Here is a 17,332-nt window from a genome sequence, read left to right on the forward strand (position 1 = left end):
TGTATTTCGGAGCATACCAGGGCATCGAATCTTTGCTGCAGTAACATATCTTCAAACGCCTCTCAAGAGCTGCTTGCGCATGTGGAGATTCGAGTCATTTCAGGACATCTACAATCCCGTTTTTAGCGTTTCCAGGCGCTGCAGCAGAACTGTTCATTCACGCACATTGGTTGCAGATTCTCGAGTCATTTGGAGGCCTCTTCGACCTATTTTGGAGCAGCTGCTTGCATGTGCGAGCTGTTTTAGGGTTGCTGTTGCAGAGCCGCCTCCTTCGCACTCCTTTTCAGGGCTGCTCCTTGCCTCTCATTCATCTTGGGGCTGCCCTAGGCAGCTGCTGTGCATTTTGGAGCGCTCCTTTGGCTCTCTTTAGCTTCCTTCTTGCATTTCCGGCTTGCTGTCATGTCCGCCTTTCATCAAGGTCCTCATTGTCTTCCAACTCTTTGCTCGTGGAGAAATTTAAAGGGGAAGGTTTTCCCACATGCCAAACCAAGATGCAGCTGCTTCTTGTGCGTGAAGGTGTTTGGGATGTTGTTGAGCATGACAAGGTTGAATTACTTGATCAACAACACCAAAGGATTTGGAAGCAACAAAATGCTAAGGCCATTCCCCTCATTGGTCTTTGCTTGGCCGACTCTCTCATCCATCATGTGGACTTCAAGTCGACAGCTAAGGAGATTTGGGATCGCCTCGAGACATTGTTTGATAATAAAATCACCAACTCTAAAGTCTTTCTGAAGCTCAAATCATGCCCTTGCCGGTTGCAAGCTGACTGAGAAGTCACTATCACACAAGAGGTGTTTGATAGTTGGACTTGCTCTTTGCAATATTGTTGTGGAGGGGGGATCGGTCTACTCTTCACGTGTTGGGTCTCACAATCTTTGCTCTGAAGGGGGGTGTTGGAGATATCATAGCCAGAGAGTGTGGTGATGTGATGTGTTGGTGTGTAGTACTAGGAGTTCCAATACTAGTTCATGTGTGTGAGTCATGTGTGAGTGCCACATGTCACTATGGGACTTATCCCATATGCAGTTGGTGCAAGTGTGTAGCCTATAAAGGCTTGTACTTCACTTGTCCTAATCGGCCAGTGCTTCAAAAGGATTCATATTAGTAAGGGAGGGTTCCCTCTTAACTTCTTTAGGTTCCACCTTCATAGGATAGGTTAAATAGTAGGTCCACTGGGAAGATTAATAGGAGGACTAATAGGTTTGGGGACCCAATTCTCCTTGACCTTAGGTGTTGATTTGGTTTTAGTAAGTTCACTGGATTGGTTTTAGTAGGTGACTCCCTTCATAGGATTGGTTTTAGTAGGTTCACTTGGAGGATTAATAGGAGGACTAATAGGTTTGGGGACCCACTTCCACCTTCATAGGATTGGTTTTAGTAGGTTCACTTGGAGGATTAATAGGAGGACTAATAGGTTTGGGGACCCACTTCTCCTTATTGACCTTAGGTGTTGATTTGGTTTTAGTAGGTTCACTGGATTGGTTTTAGTAGGTGACCCACTTCCACCTTCATAGGATTGGTTTCACACCCTAACCTTCTCTCTCTCTCTCTCTCTCCACCATGTTTCTAACAGATGCAGAATCATGAATTAATGCTTTGATTGGTTATAAGCAAAAGACCAAACAAGAGAAATAAGAAAATGTATGAAATGCAACATTCATTGGGGAAGCAAGTAAACCTCATTGCACCTTATAAACCAGAGCATCAGCAATACCACGAACATGCCGATCAGAAATACCAGTTGCCAAGACCATCACATCTGTCCATTCACAGCGGTCATGGACGTCGAAAATTTGAACATCTCTTGCACGAACATTTTGCAGCACTTCCTTTACTTCTTCAAGTGTAAGTAATTCCACGTCACCTTCAGTGGTAAATTCTTCATTCTCAAAGCCATCATCATCTTCTAGCACGCCCTGCAAAAACCTGCAGCCATTAGACAGCTGGGTAAGGAGTCAACAAAACAAGGTAGGGATCAGCATGTGCATGGCATGTGAGCTACTAGAAAAGCATGGATACAAACTGCACTCTCTGTCAAAGCTCCAAATAATTACAAAAAGCCTTCTACCTATGGAAAATTCCTCATATAGAGAATCATCACAAAAGCAACTATTATAGAGACCATGGCAATACTCCAAGCTACAGTTATTTATAAATCCTCAACACTGCCTAAACTACATGAAGAAAGTTCAGCGAGTATGCAAATATATTGAAAAGCAATTCCTCAAAATAAAAGTCGCTGAAAATATTGTTGGACTTGTCAAAGTAAACTCAAACGCTTATCACCATGTCTCTTTCACAGCCAAACATCAATATCCTCATCAATGACAAATACTGTTGTTCATGTGTGGAGTTGCTATTCTACTTTGTAAGCTCTGTGGCCAATGGCCTTGCTGTAACCATCTGCACTTGAGAGTCTTTCGCACCTTACATGTTGCCTTTATGTGAGGAGCTGATACTCATTACCTTCAAGTCCATCACATCCCAAGTCCACATGAATCGATCTCAAGTCCTAAAACAAACTCGGCCTCCATTGGCCCTCCTTCTGCAGACAAGTCACATGAGATATAAATTAGTGTGCCCTGGCGACACCATCTGCCAGACAGAACTCTCGATCTGCAGTCAGCTTCTATGTCTGCAGTCCTTAATGGAAAGAAAACACAGTATAAGTGCCATGTAATTAACTTCTCCAAATGCATCTATGGGAGGCCAAAATGGAACGAAAATGTGGATCAAAGAGTGGCATCTGTTGCAAACCATGGTATCATCTCTCATAACCAGGGCCCCTGGCCCACAAAACTAGGGTTTTTGGCCCTCACTTCAAGGGCAGATGCCCTCCTATATACAGGGTCCACCCCCCTCTGCCCTGCCATTTTCTAGGCATGGTAGGCTGGCTGGAGCCAGCCCTACCAGCCCTATACCTGGCCGACCAGGCTGCTGGTAATCCCCTCCATGTTGCGCCTCTGCCAGGCCTTTCTTCAGCGCCATACAGATCCGTACACCCTGCAGATGTCAGTGCCATGTCATCGCCTCCAAGGATCTGCACAGTCCCGTACAACCATGGGTCATCACCCGTACTTAGAGACGTATCCTCCTCTCTTGGCTGTGAGGTGCTGCCCATGTGGCAGCCCCCTCCATCTCTCTTCTCTGGGCATGTTCTGCCCTAGGTCTCCCTCCCTCACACTCTCCTCATATGGGGCTTACAGATGGGGAGGTGACCATTCCAACAATGAGTTGCTTGCCCCTATGTTGCAATACTACTGCCAAGTCTATGGGTCAATCTATCCTCTAATATGATGGAATGCCCAGGCCTGCCTTGGGTGATGTGCTGCATCATCGTGGCCAACACATCCATCTCCCATCCTGCAAGAGGAGGTGCTCAAGTCAGGCATGCACTCCCACGGAGTCATGCTCCCGTAGGAGAGGTTGCTTGAGCTAAGCCTTGTCCAAGCTGACTGGCCTTTTGCGCCTTCATGTTTCCTCTATGCATAATGTGTTTCATGGAGAGAACAAAGAAGAAAAAGACCCTAACAAAAGCAAACTGGTCAGCCTGTTCCATTTTGTCCAGAGAAGTGGCCTGCAACAGCAGCTCAGGGCATCAGATAGCAGCAGACCAGCTCAGCCTGCTATGTGGCAGGTCTGCACTGATCAGGTTGGCAGTGGGTCAATACAGGTCGGCTGATCTGGATCTGCATGAAAACTGCAGGGCGGCCAGATCTAGGGAGGTTTGTTAGAGAAAGAGATAGCTTACTGCAGCCAACCCTTACGACACCGGAATAAAGAATGTCTCAAGATCTCATAACAAAAACTTCAAATGCCAACTCCCTCCGTGTGCTTGTATGTATAGAGAGTATGCTAGGAAGGAAAAACCTTGAGAGGGTTCATAGTATGCCGTCATGGTTTAGTAGTAGTTTGAGTTAGCTTGAAATAATAGGAGTGAGTAAGCATTGTGACCACATGGCAGTGTCGAGGGTTGCATGGCTTTGCATGGAGATATTTGAGAGAGCGTCAACTTTTGTATATGAAGTATTTGGTGGTTTATGCTCCCCAAGTTTGTGGCACAATCTTCTAAATTATTCTCGGCTCCCGCCGTTAGGCATTGCCCGTGATTATCATGGCTGCTACCCACTTCTTCATAGGCATCTACATGATGGCACATGCGTAATAAGCTGCTGCACTGATCTTAATGATGTAATTCTCCAGCAAGCCCACTAGGGATGAGGAGCTTTCAATCTTGGAGTCTTTCTTGTCTTTCTTTTTTTTCTTTCCAGAGAAAAGAAAACTTTATTGATGCTTGAAAAACACCATTAAAATAGCTTCCAAATTTCAATCTTGGAGTCTTTGTTGTCTTTCTTTTTTTTTCTTTCCAAAGAAAAGAAAACTCTATTAATGCTTGAAAAACACCATACAAAATAGCTTCCAAAAGGAGGTGAGAATGGTGAGTACAATGTAAAAGAAGCTGGTTGTTAGCTAGAGGAAGACCAGCCTTTCTTTGCAATATAGAACAGTTTCAGCTTTCATATGAATGGTCGACTTCTCTCTTTATCTCAGCTTCTAGCATCTGAGACGTTTTCTACTATTTTATGTAGTAGTTTTTGAGTTTGATTCAACATATGGTATCAGAGCCAAATAGTGGAGTCTTCTCATGAAGGGAAGACGAAATTCGAAAAGTTTACTGGCTCTAACCTTCCAGCATGGCAACTCAGTGTCTGCCTGTATCTCAAGGAGAAGAGTCGGTGGTCAACTGTCGCTGGAACAGAGAAAAAGCCAAGTAAGAAAGCTGCTAGAGAGACACCGGAGAAGTACACTCAGTGGGAAGCAAGGAATGAAAGGCTCTTCGTATTCTTGGCATAGCGCTTGGAAGCAAGTACAGCCATCATCTCGACTTGTCCAAGTCTACATGCAAGGACTGGGTTACAATAAAGACTTTGTTTGGGTCCATATTAAAATCCCAGGTACTTACTCAAGCAAGAGTTTTTTGGACTGACTATGTCAGCAGAAGTCAAACTTGAAGACCACATCAGCAAGCTTCATTCGATCACCAAGCAACTGGTGCACCTCCGAGTTCGGGTGGATGAAGATGATACAAAAACGTTGCTTTTGTCAAGCATGTCACCAAACTATGACAATTCCTGAAGATTCTTCGAGTTAACAATGACTTTAGCTTAAATGAGACGCTCTCTACTTTTTTGGATGAAGAGTTTCAGCATGCAATCTATCCCTATGAATAGGAGGCCTATATCACTAAGGCAGCTACGGGTAAGAACAAGTTTCTCAAGAAGGAGAATTGCGACCAATTCAAGTGCGCATATTTGTATAAGTCGGGTCATAGAGAGGAGTATTGTTGCTGTCCGTAGAGGGCACTTCATGGGATCCTGTTGTACAAGCATGCCAAGTGCTCCCATATGCTTTTCGCTACCTCCATATGCTTTACATGATTTATAATTTAGCGAGTACAGTTCAGAAAGATGAAAGAACGTACCCATGAATTGACTCTATCCCAGAGTTGAGCCAAATTCTCGACCTCCATCTGATTGAGGATCCCTAAGTTTTCTGCAAGGGGTTTGGCCTTTTGACAACCATCAAAATGATGTCTGCTAAGTCATATAATTGCAAAACAGACTCCATCATAACACGCCAAACACCGTAGTTATTCCTGTCCAATTGATGATCTACCGGGAAGGTGGGTAGTACTGGAATCTTTACTTATTCTCCACCATCTCTGACAGGGTAGCCATGTTATACGGAAGAGGCAGTAGAACGAAAGGAGAAGATAGAGAGGAGGATAAGAGAAAGGGATATAAAGGAGAAAGAGAGGAGAGGACTTCTGACAAGAGACGAAAGAAATCTTGCAGCAAACACTACGTCTGGCCCTCACAAACACCACCTCTCAGATCTGAAAACACCTTTCAAAGTAATCACCCTTTAACTTTACTCCCAAACAATATATACCTCCTTGTCCTTCTCTTAACAGCTCCAAACCGCACCCAAAAAAACCTTCACAGCTTGTCCACGCCCTCTCCACAGCACACGTCTCTAGCCAAACCTTTGGCTTTGATACCATGTGAGAAGTGCAGCGGAACTGAACAACAGTGGAGAGAGAGAGAGAGAAAGAAAGATATATTAACGTCCACTGCAGACCTCGCGGGCCTATGGGACAAAGTGCACAGAAAAGCGAACTCATACAAGCCTCAGTGGGCTGAAGCAAAGGGTATGCTAGGACCCTTGCTGAGTACTAGTCTATGCTAACAGAATCATAATCATAATCATAATCATAATCATAATCAATCTATCCAGGCGCTGGGACGAAACTGAAGCCTGGTACAGTGATGGCTCTCTGGTGGGCTGCGAAAATGTCTCGTATCTATGTCTGTCGTGCTGTCTCGCGCTGCGGTAGGGGGCGCGGTCGCCTCGCTCTCTAGACTCTCTGAGCTATGTCTAGAGTGACCCCTCGTCTCTATCGGTCTCCCTTGAGGAAAGCTGTGATAGGTCGGACCTCAATAGAGTGTACTCAGGGGGCTCTCTGTCGCACATGTGGCCTATGCGTCCCTCTCTCGGTGGTACTGTGCCGGCTACTGCTCATCCAGACTGCTCTCATATCGGCTAGCTCCTCTTCCTCCACTCCACCGTGTTCGAGGGCTGACTCAAATGTATAGAAGTCTGTGACGTGCCGTTGTGCCCGATCACCCTCTATGTCCTGTAGTGGTCTGACCATCCCCTGCTGCTCTCTGATCTGTCGTAGAAGCACCTGCATGTGTCGTCGCATCTCCATCAGATAAAGCCCGATACAGACCTGGTCATGGAAATGGATCAGTCGTGACAAAGGACCGAAGCCACTCCTCTCTAGGTAGAGACAGTGGTAGCGTCCCCGAATCTCGTAGTAGGCTGATCAAACACAAATAAAATGCTCCTCTGTCTCAACCGCCCCCAACGTACATAGCGTGCAGACCCGTTGCTCTCTAGGTATACCCGTTGCTCTCCCTGCCTCAATCCTCAACTGATGGGATGAAACCCGCATCTGACCAATGGCAATCCTCAGTGCATGAGATACTCCTCTATCCTCGAGATACTAGGGTCTGATAATGAATCCCTCCTCTAATACTCTCAGGAAGTGGTTGCGATAAAACTGGGTCTTGGTGGGGAGCTCCTGGTCCCCCGCCCAAGTCCGGGATGTGTGAAGTTGAAGGAGGTCTAACCGTATGATACGGTTGATCTCATCTCGCAGGATCGACTCAGGAGGTGCATCCATACTGTACTAAAAGGGGGGAAGCCTGTCCATCTAGGTGCTTGGCAAGCGATGTAGATATGCGTGCATACCATGTGTTTGCCCCGCTCTCTGCGAGTCGTCTGGATGACTCTAGGGCTAACCTTAGAAGTCTCCAAAGATATAAGTCCCAGACTCTGTGGATGAAAGTCACTGTATGAAAGATGGCATCAACCTGGAGAGGTGTCATGGTGAACTCTGCCTGTTTTATCTCATGTGGAACTGAGGGCTTACATCGGATCATCCTGGATCCCATCGTCACTTGTAGCCACTCAAAGCTCCTCCAGTCTGTCATTGGAAGATCGCACCCTCAGAAAGGTGCTGCATACATGACAGTCGGCCGCACTAGTGTGTCGAAAAGCCAACCCTTCGTCGATGGATCCTAAAACTTGAAAGTGTGCCTGGAAACACAGCCGCTCTAGTCTACCAAAGCACTACGCCCTCGTGTGAGCCATGCCTGGGCTGCATGTTTTATCGTGAAGATGGGTCCTGTGAAGACTGCTCCTAAATATGTGTATGACCGCACTATCTGCACTAGCTTACCACGATAGGTGAAACTAAGTCAGTGAGTCACTGCTGATCGTAACCTTAGTTTTCCTAAGGTTGACCGTCAGATCTCTTTCTCTGCGAAACACCTCTAATGCCTCCAAATCTCTATGCAACCCCTCCGCTGAAGAGGATATAAGAACTATATCATCAGCATATAACAATATCTGTATGAGGAGATCCCCTAATAATGAGCCCTCGCCACCTAGGCGATCTATGAAAGATGCGATCTCATCAATGTAGAGTCCAAAGAGAGTCGGTGAGAGAGGGCAGCCCTGCTTCACCCCAATGGTGCTCTCGACCCAATCTGATAGACCGCTTGGGGCATGGACCCTGCCTCTGACTGACTCATATAAGCTCATCACACCCCAAATCAGCATCTCTGGGATCTGCATCTCTTGTAGTCTCCTGATCATGCGAGATCGTGGCACAGTGTCGAAGGCTTTTCAAAAGTCTACGAAGCATGTGTAGACTCTCTGATGTCTGGACCTCTCCTCCTCAATGATAGCCCTCAGAGTGAAAATGTGGTCTAGAGTAGAGTGTTGCCTCCTGAATCCTGCCTGCCCTAGTGCTCGTTGCCCTCGTGCCTCTATATGACTGCTGATCTCTCTCTCTAGTACCGATTCATAGATCTTGGCCAGTGTGTGGCCAATCATGAGGGTGCGATAGTTCCCGATGTCCATGAGGTCTCCTGCTTTGTGTATCAGTACTATAGCAGTGGTGCTCCATGCTGGTGGGAAGCCGTGACAAATTGCAAGGTTAAACATGTGTGCAAGGATCGGTGCTAGGACCTCCTGCCATGTGTGAAGTGCTCTATCTGAAGACCTTCGTGATCCTGTGCTTTCCGGTTGTGGAGTCGGCGAAGTGCAGCCCGCACATTTTGCGTAGTGAATAGATGACAGGTAGTGGGCCTTGGCATAGAGGACATGTCTAGCGATGTCTGCCTCGGGACATCATATAAAGAGCATGCATAAGTGTGCCACACAACCGGATCCGTGATTGGATGGGTGGCTTCCTCTCCGAGAGGAATCCCCAACCCCCTTCCAATTGGTTCTCTAGGGTAGGGGGCCCTCTCCCCTCATTGTTCTTATCTCTTTATGGAGCCCTTAATGCATCTTTGAGTAGAGGTTTTCACCCAATAGTGGCGTTTTCTCTTGAGATCCTCTTGTAGTCTCTCTACTATGATGTCATCAAAGAAGGTGCTCGTGAACTACCTGTGAGGACTGACGATACGATCCATCATTCGATTAGAGGTAACCCAAATGGCATTACTAAGTATTCATACAGACCAAAACTAGTGCGGAATGTTGTCTTGTGCACATCCTGTGGTTGTATGCGGACTTGGTGATAACCACTTTTCATATCTATCCTGCTAAACACCAAAGCTTCACCATGCCTGTAAGGACGGAAGATATGATCCATTATTTAATTAAAGGTATCAAGGGCATTTGTCAACCCAAATGGCATCACTAAGTATTCATACAGACTAGTAGTGTGGAATGATGTCTTGTGCACATCTTGTGGTTGTATGCGGACTTGATAACCACTTTTCAGATCTATGCTGCTAAACACCGAAGCTCCACAAAGCTAGTGTAGCACATCATCTATGTGTCAAATAGGGAATCTATTCGTAATAGTCATTTAGTTTAGTGCATGATGATCAACGCACATCTATAAGGAACCATCCTTCTTCTACACTAGAAGTTCAAGGAAATAGAAAGGAGAGGAGCTGGGCTGATTAACCCTTTGGACAGCAAGTCTTGTATCTAAGTCATAATCTCCTCTCTAAGTGGCATTAACCCTATAAGGTGGTCTATTTGGTGGCTCACTACTAGGCATCAGTTCTATACAATGGTCTTCTCGTCTCTCAAGGGATAACTCCCCTAGCAATGCATCTGAGAAGCAATCTTTAAAATTTTCAAGAAACTGTCTCTATCAACTCATTCAAATCAGCATGTATTTCTAGATCTCTTTCTTTAATGGAAACCATGTACGTTGAAACTGCAAATCTCACGTGAAGCATTCCAGCTGTCAACAGATCATTGTGCGCATCAAATTTTTTGTTAACCCCCCAGCAAAGATGTTTGATAATAGCCTCTCTCTCGAATCTCTTGAATCAGACTGCAGCTGAAGTGTCAACCAGGTGGCATCTTCCGTGGCTCTTACTTTTAAGGATAGACTTTGTAGGTTGAGAATCATTGAAAACTCAAGGCAAGAAATAAAATTTTGAGATTGATAACTCGGCATCTCTTTCTCTCTGTTAGAGAATACCTCGAGGCTATCAGGCAGGTTGGAAATGTCAATTGATTGCATCCAAGTTCCAGAGTCTTCGTTTTCATCCTCGTCTTCAGCGACAGCATCCCCATTCTCGTCCTCGTTATCTTCTGCCGACAGGCTTTCACTGTCCACATCGCTTATTTCTGCGGTGGTCAGGGCTTCATCGCTGTCACCAAAGTCTTCTGCGGAGGTCAGCGTGCGCATGTCTACTGCATCGACTGTGTCGTCGCAATCACTAGGCTCATCATCCACGCTGTCTTTCGAGATAAGTGTGCCTACTTCTGCTGCGGCAATTGAGTCGTCGCTGTCACCGAGCTCATCATCCACGCTATCTTCCGACGTAAGTCTACGTACAGATTCTACAACGTAAGACCTGGAGCACACATTTTCGTGTTCCAAAATGTCCTGCGATTCATCGGGAAGAATCGCGGCCTCACCAGAACTATCATCCTGGGTGGTACTATAATCACGCACCGCAATGTGGGTGCCTCGTAGGAAACGTGGGAGCTGCGAAATTCGCTGAAGTTGGGAATATGGCTGCTGAGTAGGGCCACGAAGACAATGATGGGAAAGAGCAGAGCGAAGCAAGTTTCTGTGGAAACAGAACAGCGCACGAAATGCTTTACCCGTAGCTGCTCCTCGCAAAAAAGAAGTCATTGCCACCTTAATATGACTTACACTCCGTCTTTCTCGTACCAACGGGAAAACCTGTGTGGCTCAGGCTCATTTCTGCTCCTGCGCATATGCAATTATGTGTGTGTCCAAACACCTTCTTCCCTCAAATTGATTTATGGTTATGTTAGGGGGGTTGGATTAGATTAGGGCTGGACGTCACGGTAATGTTATGTTAGTTAGTTACGTGGGTTAAGTTAGACTAAAAGGTAAATTTGAAAATTTCACCACCTGGCCCCTATTAAAAGGTAAATTTTAATTCTAAAACACAAACAAAATTAATTTTTTTAGCCTGCCACTTGTCACAGGGAAGCCTGATTGATGGTGGCCCAGCTTGGAGAAGCAAAAGTAATTTCCAATCCCTTTTTTCTTCCCCCCCCCTGATTTTCCACACGTCTTCCCGTTGTTGGCGGGGTGCCAGTGCATGCTTGGATGTAGGATTCTCCACATGCTCTCACCTGACTGGCCCACCTTCTCTTCGCCGACTCGCTCCATGTGGCGTCCACGCATGGCTTTACTCACAGAAGATTAGTTTGCATGACGAGGAGACGCCATGCAGAAGAGACTCCACTTGCTTCTCGCGATTTTCCTCAATTCTTGGCCTGCGTGACGAAGATCAGAGTATGAGCTAAGATCTGACTCTCGTCGAGGAGACTCGATGCAGAAAAGACTCCACTGAATTCCTTTCCTTCTAGCAGCGGCGTTCAATTTTAGGCCTGCAAGACGAAGATCAAAGTTGCGTCGGCATATGCTTAAATGAATAAGAAGCAAAAAGAAGCAAAAAGAAATGCGATCGACACGAGGATTTGGAGACACGAGAACAAAAGATAGGATGGCAAACAATGAAAGATAGTAGACATAAACTGTGGGTTCAATAAGGTGAGAAAATCCCACGTAGACAGAACTCTGGCCCCCCTGGGATGATTTGCACACGCTGGCAGGGGTCACACTGCTTGATAAATTTAGTTGCGTCTCCGAAGAGAGTCAGCCACTAAAGGCCATCCTAGAGCACCTTATGTGATGTGTTAATCAGCGGCGGCAAAATGCCCTCCTACAATTCCAGAGTGGGCTGCTTTGAGCACCTCGATGTATTCATGCTCACATATGCATCTGTGCATGATGCCGTCTTTGCCCATGTGGTATAGTTGGCTTGCAATTAGCTGATATGGTGGTGCATCCTTGATGAGTTTGTGGGCTCTATCTTTCTTGAGAGCTTGGCCTAGGGGTAAACCATTGGCCAGGTAGTGACCAATCTCGGCGGCCCATTCAGGGATGATGTCGATGAGGAAAAGGGAAGTATTGGGGAGGTCATCTTTGACTCCCATCGGAGCTTTGCCATTTGGGATCCTTAGCATCCACCTGGTGATGCATCCCGTCATGCATGACTTGTTGACCAAGTATAGTAGTGCTTGGTGGTCCATAAAGAAGACAAACTTGTTGGCTAACAAGTAATTCCTGAACTTCTTAACTGCATAGACCATGGCCAGACCCTTCCTCTCTGTTGTGCAGTTGACTTTGGCCTCATTCAATTTTCGACCCGCAAAGTACACCGGGTAGTCCAAGTTATGCTCCCCTAGTTGGGCTAACACACATCCGATAGCAAAATTGGAGGCATCTATATGAACGTGGAATATTAGATTCCAACTCGAGGCGCTCAATACTGATGTAGTGGCCAGGGCTAGTTTGAGGGTTTCGAAGGATTTTTGGCATTCCTCGGTCCACTCAAAGAATACTAACAATTTGTATAATTGGTGGGCTATGTTCACATAAAACAAGATGGACGATAGAATGATTCAAAATCTTGAGCGAGATGATACTTTGTTGGATGTTTTCAAACAAGGCATTGTGTAGAGAATAATAAAAATAAAATATGTAATGATTCTATGCTCTCAGTTAGGGAGTGTAACAAACGAGGATTGGTTGGCTGAATCGTGCATACGAATCACAACAGTCATAGGGAATATAAAGCTACATGCAAGCAATGTTAGTGGCATTGTGTTCCCACATGAGAAGCAACTTCTTTGGGATGGCACATGGTTGAAGCAAAGAGCACGCATGTCGTATTCAAAGTTGGTTGTGTTAGCTAAGAAGAAGCGTGATGCGGTTGGGAAAAATCTTGGTGTGGTAATGCCTGAGGGCCAAGTAAGTATGGCTACAGAATCACCAACTGTTCTAGGGTCAATTTGCAATGGCAATGTTGTTGAGATAGAGCTCTCCACAAGTAGCTATGTTGCGTGGTTGCAACAAGATAATATGAAGTCCTTCTTGATAAGAAAATCAGTTTTGATTCTAGCGGACAAACTTTTTTAGCAAAAATACAAGGGGTTGCTGGGATAGATGCGGCTAGATATTTTGTTATAAAAACTTTCAATGGCACTATGGAGGAAAGGCTAACAAGTTTTATGAGATAGGCCTCTATGCAAGTAAAGCACAGTGTGTTGGTGCAGGTTGTTGCCATGTTAGCAGGTGTGCCGCATTAGGCATTCACACAGGTATTTCAATGGAGGGTCATTGCATGGCATGTTTTGTAAAACATAGGAGGCTACTATGGATTTTGATTTTTCTCGGGGTATGGGGCTAGTCCTTTTTGATTGCATAAGCAAAACTATGGCTTCCATGTTGGAACTTTCTTTTGCTCTTTTCTTAGGCTTGCAAGCTTTGCATATGCAGGGGTGGCTTCACAACGACTTGCACATTGGAAATATTCTACTGTACTATGCACCTAGCAACCACATGCAGACCAATATTTGTGATTGGGGACATTCAAGTTGCATGGCAAATTCCAAAGGGAACTTGTTACCTAAGCACGCAGGGAATCAGATCTGGAGTATTGCAAGAGAACTGAGGCAGAAAGGGAGAAGATTTCCAAGAAGTGTTGGCTACCGCTTGAGTTTGATGGGACAAGAAGTAGGCCTTGGTCTGCTGCATCATATATATTTTCTTTGGGGTGGATATTGTTGTAGTTTTATAAAACTTGTTACTACATAGAGAATAGTATGCCTTGCTTTGATGTCTCTCCACACCATGAACAATGGGCCATGAAGGTTAAGGTTGTCAATCATGTTTCATTAGGATGCTTAGGGAAAATCCTATGAAATGAATGACTCTAGATATCGCACGTCGCCTATTTTTGTCAAGGGCATTGGTCCTAGTGGATGCATGCGACCAATCAAAGAGATTGATTGTAATGTAGAGTTGTCATAGTGATGACACTTAGGATTTATTACATTGTTATTCTTTAAGGAAACGTTATGGGCATTTGTTATTCTTATGTTTTTGGGGTTCATCCGTGCCTCATCGATATTTATTTGATAAGCCTTGACGAGATTTATGGAATCTTGAGCTACTATTATATTGCTATTCTCTTATTGAGCAAATGTTTGTCTTTTGTAATTGCAGGTTCTATGGCTAAGCTTGAAGAATTGACTTACTATAGCTTTTGGAAGAAAAAAATTTCTAAGTCTCATTTTGAGACAAGGGGATGCAAAAATACTTGGGATTCATCCGCATGATGATTGATTTAACTACTTTGGGGAAAATTGATAACCTTAGTTAAGGCACTGCAAAACTTTTGCTTAGAAGATTTCTTAATGCAGAGCGCATTGATCCAAAGCTTGGTGATGCCGAGGTTTTATGCAAAGAAAGGGAATGGTAGGCTTCTTGGCATGTTCATTGTTCAACCTATGCTTTACTTGGTGAGTACAATAGCCGAGGGCTTAGATGAGATTCATGCACATTTGATAGGCTATATTCAAGGGCTAAAAGATTGCATTGTCTCTATGATAGATCTAATGTAGGTGCAGAGGTTCATGGTGGTACATATTGGTTAGGAGATTCAACGTCATATACCTCATTGTTTGGTTGTTGTTGCAAGTTGAATGGTGGTACTTTTGCTTCATTGTGTGGTCTATATTAGGAAATTGCATTTGATAAATTGGAGTGCCATTGGTGTGGTTTTGCATCTCGGATTTGGAGATGGCATTGCCTTCTATCATGCTATCTTTTGCTTTGATATTATCCTTTTTGTGCTCCTCTATCTGTCTATATCAGTTGTCCCTTTTATAAGATTTTTCATGCTGTAGGTAAGGTTCATTTTTTTAATAGGAAAACAATGTCTATTTTTAAGAAAGAATTGTCAAGCCCCTCAGAAAAAAGATTGATGGTTAGTATCGAGAAGGAGGTTTCTCAAATATCTATTGCTAGAGTAGCAAGCGCAAAAATAGAGAGTGGGCACACTGTAACAAGCACCAAATCACAAAAAAGAGAGAGTTGCGAGTTGCAAGTTATTATGATAAAAGATATAATCCCAAACATGTAGTGGGTTATATTGAGGGGTTAATTTTAAACCAGTATTTGGTACATATGAATGGAACAAGAACTATACATACCCTAAGCTAAGGGCAGATTTAATAGATAGGGATGATCTTACAATGATTACATTGCAAATTGACAAAGACCTCGCTTCAAAGCATGAGAAAATAATTAGGGCGGGTAACTATGTGAAGATTGAATACTTTTGGATTGCTATTAAAAAGCCTAAATGGAAGAAAGGAGAATTGGCATTGACATTGAAGGTGATAGGAAGCTCGATCATCACATTGTTGCCAATGTGTAAATTGAATTGACATTCTTTGAGAATAAATCAATTGCAAAGCATCGAAGCATATCTAGTTGGTTCAATTGCTGTGGTGGTGTTAAAGGATGCTCGGACACATGAATATGAGAGATTCATAAGCTATTATGTAAAAGTTGTTGATGGCATAGGAATAGATGATTGCTTAATTGTGAGCACTTCTTTTTGCAATGCTGATGTTGTTGTTTGGCAATCAAGTGAGATAAAAATACTGGTGTGAGATTCTTCCTTTTTCTCTTTTATCTTTTCTCTTTTGGTAACTTGTTCCTTATTTGCTTACACAATTAACATCTTATGAAGATCATGAGATGCTAAATGTCGGTGCTACACCCGTGGCTATCCCTATTTGAAGCAAAACATGGCCGATTTCAAAGTCGATTCTAGCTTTTGCTACTTGTGCATGAAGGGCCGACATAAGTGGAACAAGCGTGTGCAAAGGAGGTATGTCTTTGGTGCTTAGTCAAGTTCTTCATCTTTTATTTCATCACATGCTAGATCTTCCTCTCCGATTTTGTTGCATGCCATGAATGGGGCAGTAGAATTCGTTGCAAGGTTTGTTGCATGTGCGAGAAGCTTTACGAAATGCATCATTGCATGTCCCTTTAGGAAATGTTTCTCTGCATTCGTCGTTGCCATGTCCCATAGACTTTAGGAAAGTCATGCATGGGCAAACCCTTTGCAAATATGTTGCCTCATTAGCTTCCTGATGTTGCATGTTTTACCGTTGAACAAGGGCTAACCTACTATGTGAAAAGTTTATTGTGGTGTTTTGCCTTGTGTAAAAGCTATTTTACAAATCTCTACATTACAAGAAAAGTTATTGCTAAGCCAATCCAAAAAGTTGTTTTCTAATTCAATGCAAAAGCTCAAGAAAAGCTATATACTAAGAAAAAGAAAAGCAACTTTGCAAATATTTATGCAATGAAAAAAACCATGGTTTGGCTAATCCATGAAATTGTAATTTTTAAGATCAAAGCTACATTGCAAATCTATAGGCAATGAAAGAAGCTATTCATAGAGTTTTTTTTTGAGAGATGATGTGCCACAAAAAGAAAGGATAATTTGCAAATCTATATGCAATAAAGGAACCTATTATTTGGCTAATCCAGGAAAGCATTTCTTGAAATGCTGGGTTGATTCTTTGTGCTATGGCTCCTGATAAGGACAATCTTAGTACAAGCTTAGCATTTGCATGCATGGTATGGTGAGCTAATTAGGATAAAATAAAATTGCTTGGCTAAGAGAGAGAAAGGGGGCAATAAAAATTAGAAGTTTGAAGTTGGAGCATCTCTCATTGTGGCTACAAGCATAAGAATTGAAGTGCAAACATAAGCAAAGGATACAAACTAGAAGCTTGAATCTATAATTTGTTTGCAATGGTTGCAAGCAAGATAATGGATGATGTGTTGCGAAAAGGACGGCTATACTGTGTGGTTGATTGTGAATATGCATCGGGTGATTGTTTGACATGATAAGATTTCTAATACAGGGAGATATAACATTTGAGGAGGTTCGCATTGCAACAGTTTGAAAATTCATAGCATGTTTACGCAATAATGATATCAAAACAAGCAATAAATTGTCGAGAAACATGTCTGACTTTAGAATTTATAAGTTTGTTGCATGGGGTTCAGTCTTGCAAAGAGTAGCTTCAGCGAATGGCCATTCCAGCAATGCATGGTAGTCTTTGGGGCGATCAATTTGCTATCTTGTGGTTTTTTGAACTTCTTCAGAGACCTATATATGTATGAATTAATAAAACCATTTGCATGCAATGTGGGCAAAAACATGCTTCAAGACCTTTGGAAATTTTGTATGATGACAAGTCTGTAAATTGTGCTCACTTTGAACCAAAAGTTGAGATACCTATAACATTTAACCCTAAAGCTTCATATGATATGAAGGGTGTTGCTATGACTTTGCAAATCACCAAGACT

The 17,332-nt window shown here is 43.7% G+C and overlaps 1 protein-coding gene across 1 annotated transcript in view; it reads right to left on the reverse strand.

Annotated features, from left to right (window-relative positions):
- The window catches only part of LOC147880787 (Lojap-related protein), a 54,344-nt gene extending 43,492 nt beyond the window's left edge, over nt 1–10,852 (reverse strand). Inside the window, exons 1-2 of the mRNA XM_087370879.1 lie at nt 10,085–10,852; nt 1,692–1,919 (exon numbers count right to left, since the gene is read on the reverse strand). Of these exons, the coding sequence (XP_087227005.1) occupies nt 1,692–1,919; nt 10,085–10,747 (891 nt within the window). The 5' untranslated portion in view covers nt 10,748–10,852. The remainder of the gene's footprint in view (nt 1–1,691; nt 1,920–10,084) is intronic.
- Nucleotides 10,853–17,332: the final 6,480 nt, after the last annotated feature.

Source organism: Dipteris shenzhenensis, chromosome 32 (genome assembly GCF_047967505.1).
Source record: "Dipteris shenzhenensis isolate YYH24624 ecotype China chromosome 32, Dip_SZ_1.0, whole genome shotgun sequence".
Taxonomy (NCBI): domain Eukaryota; kingdom Viridiplantae; phylum Streptophyta; class Polypodiopsida; order Gleicheniales; family Dipteridaceae; genus Dipteris; species Dipteris shenzhenensis.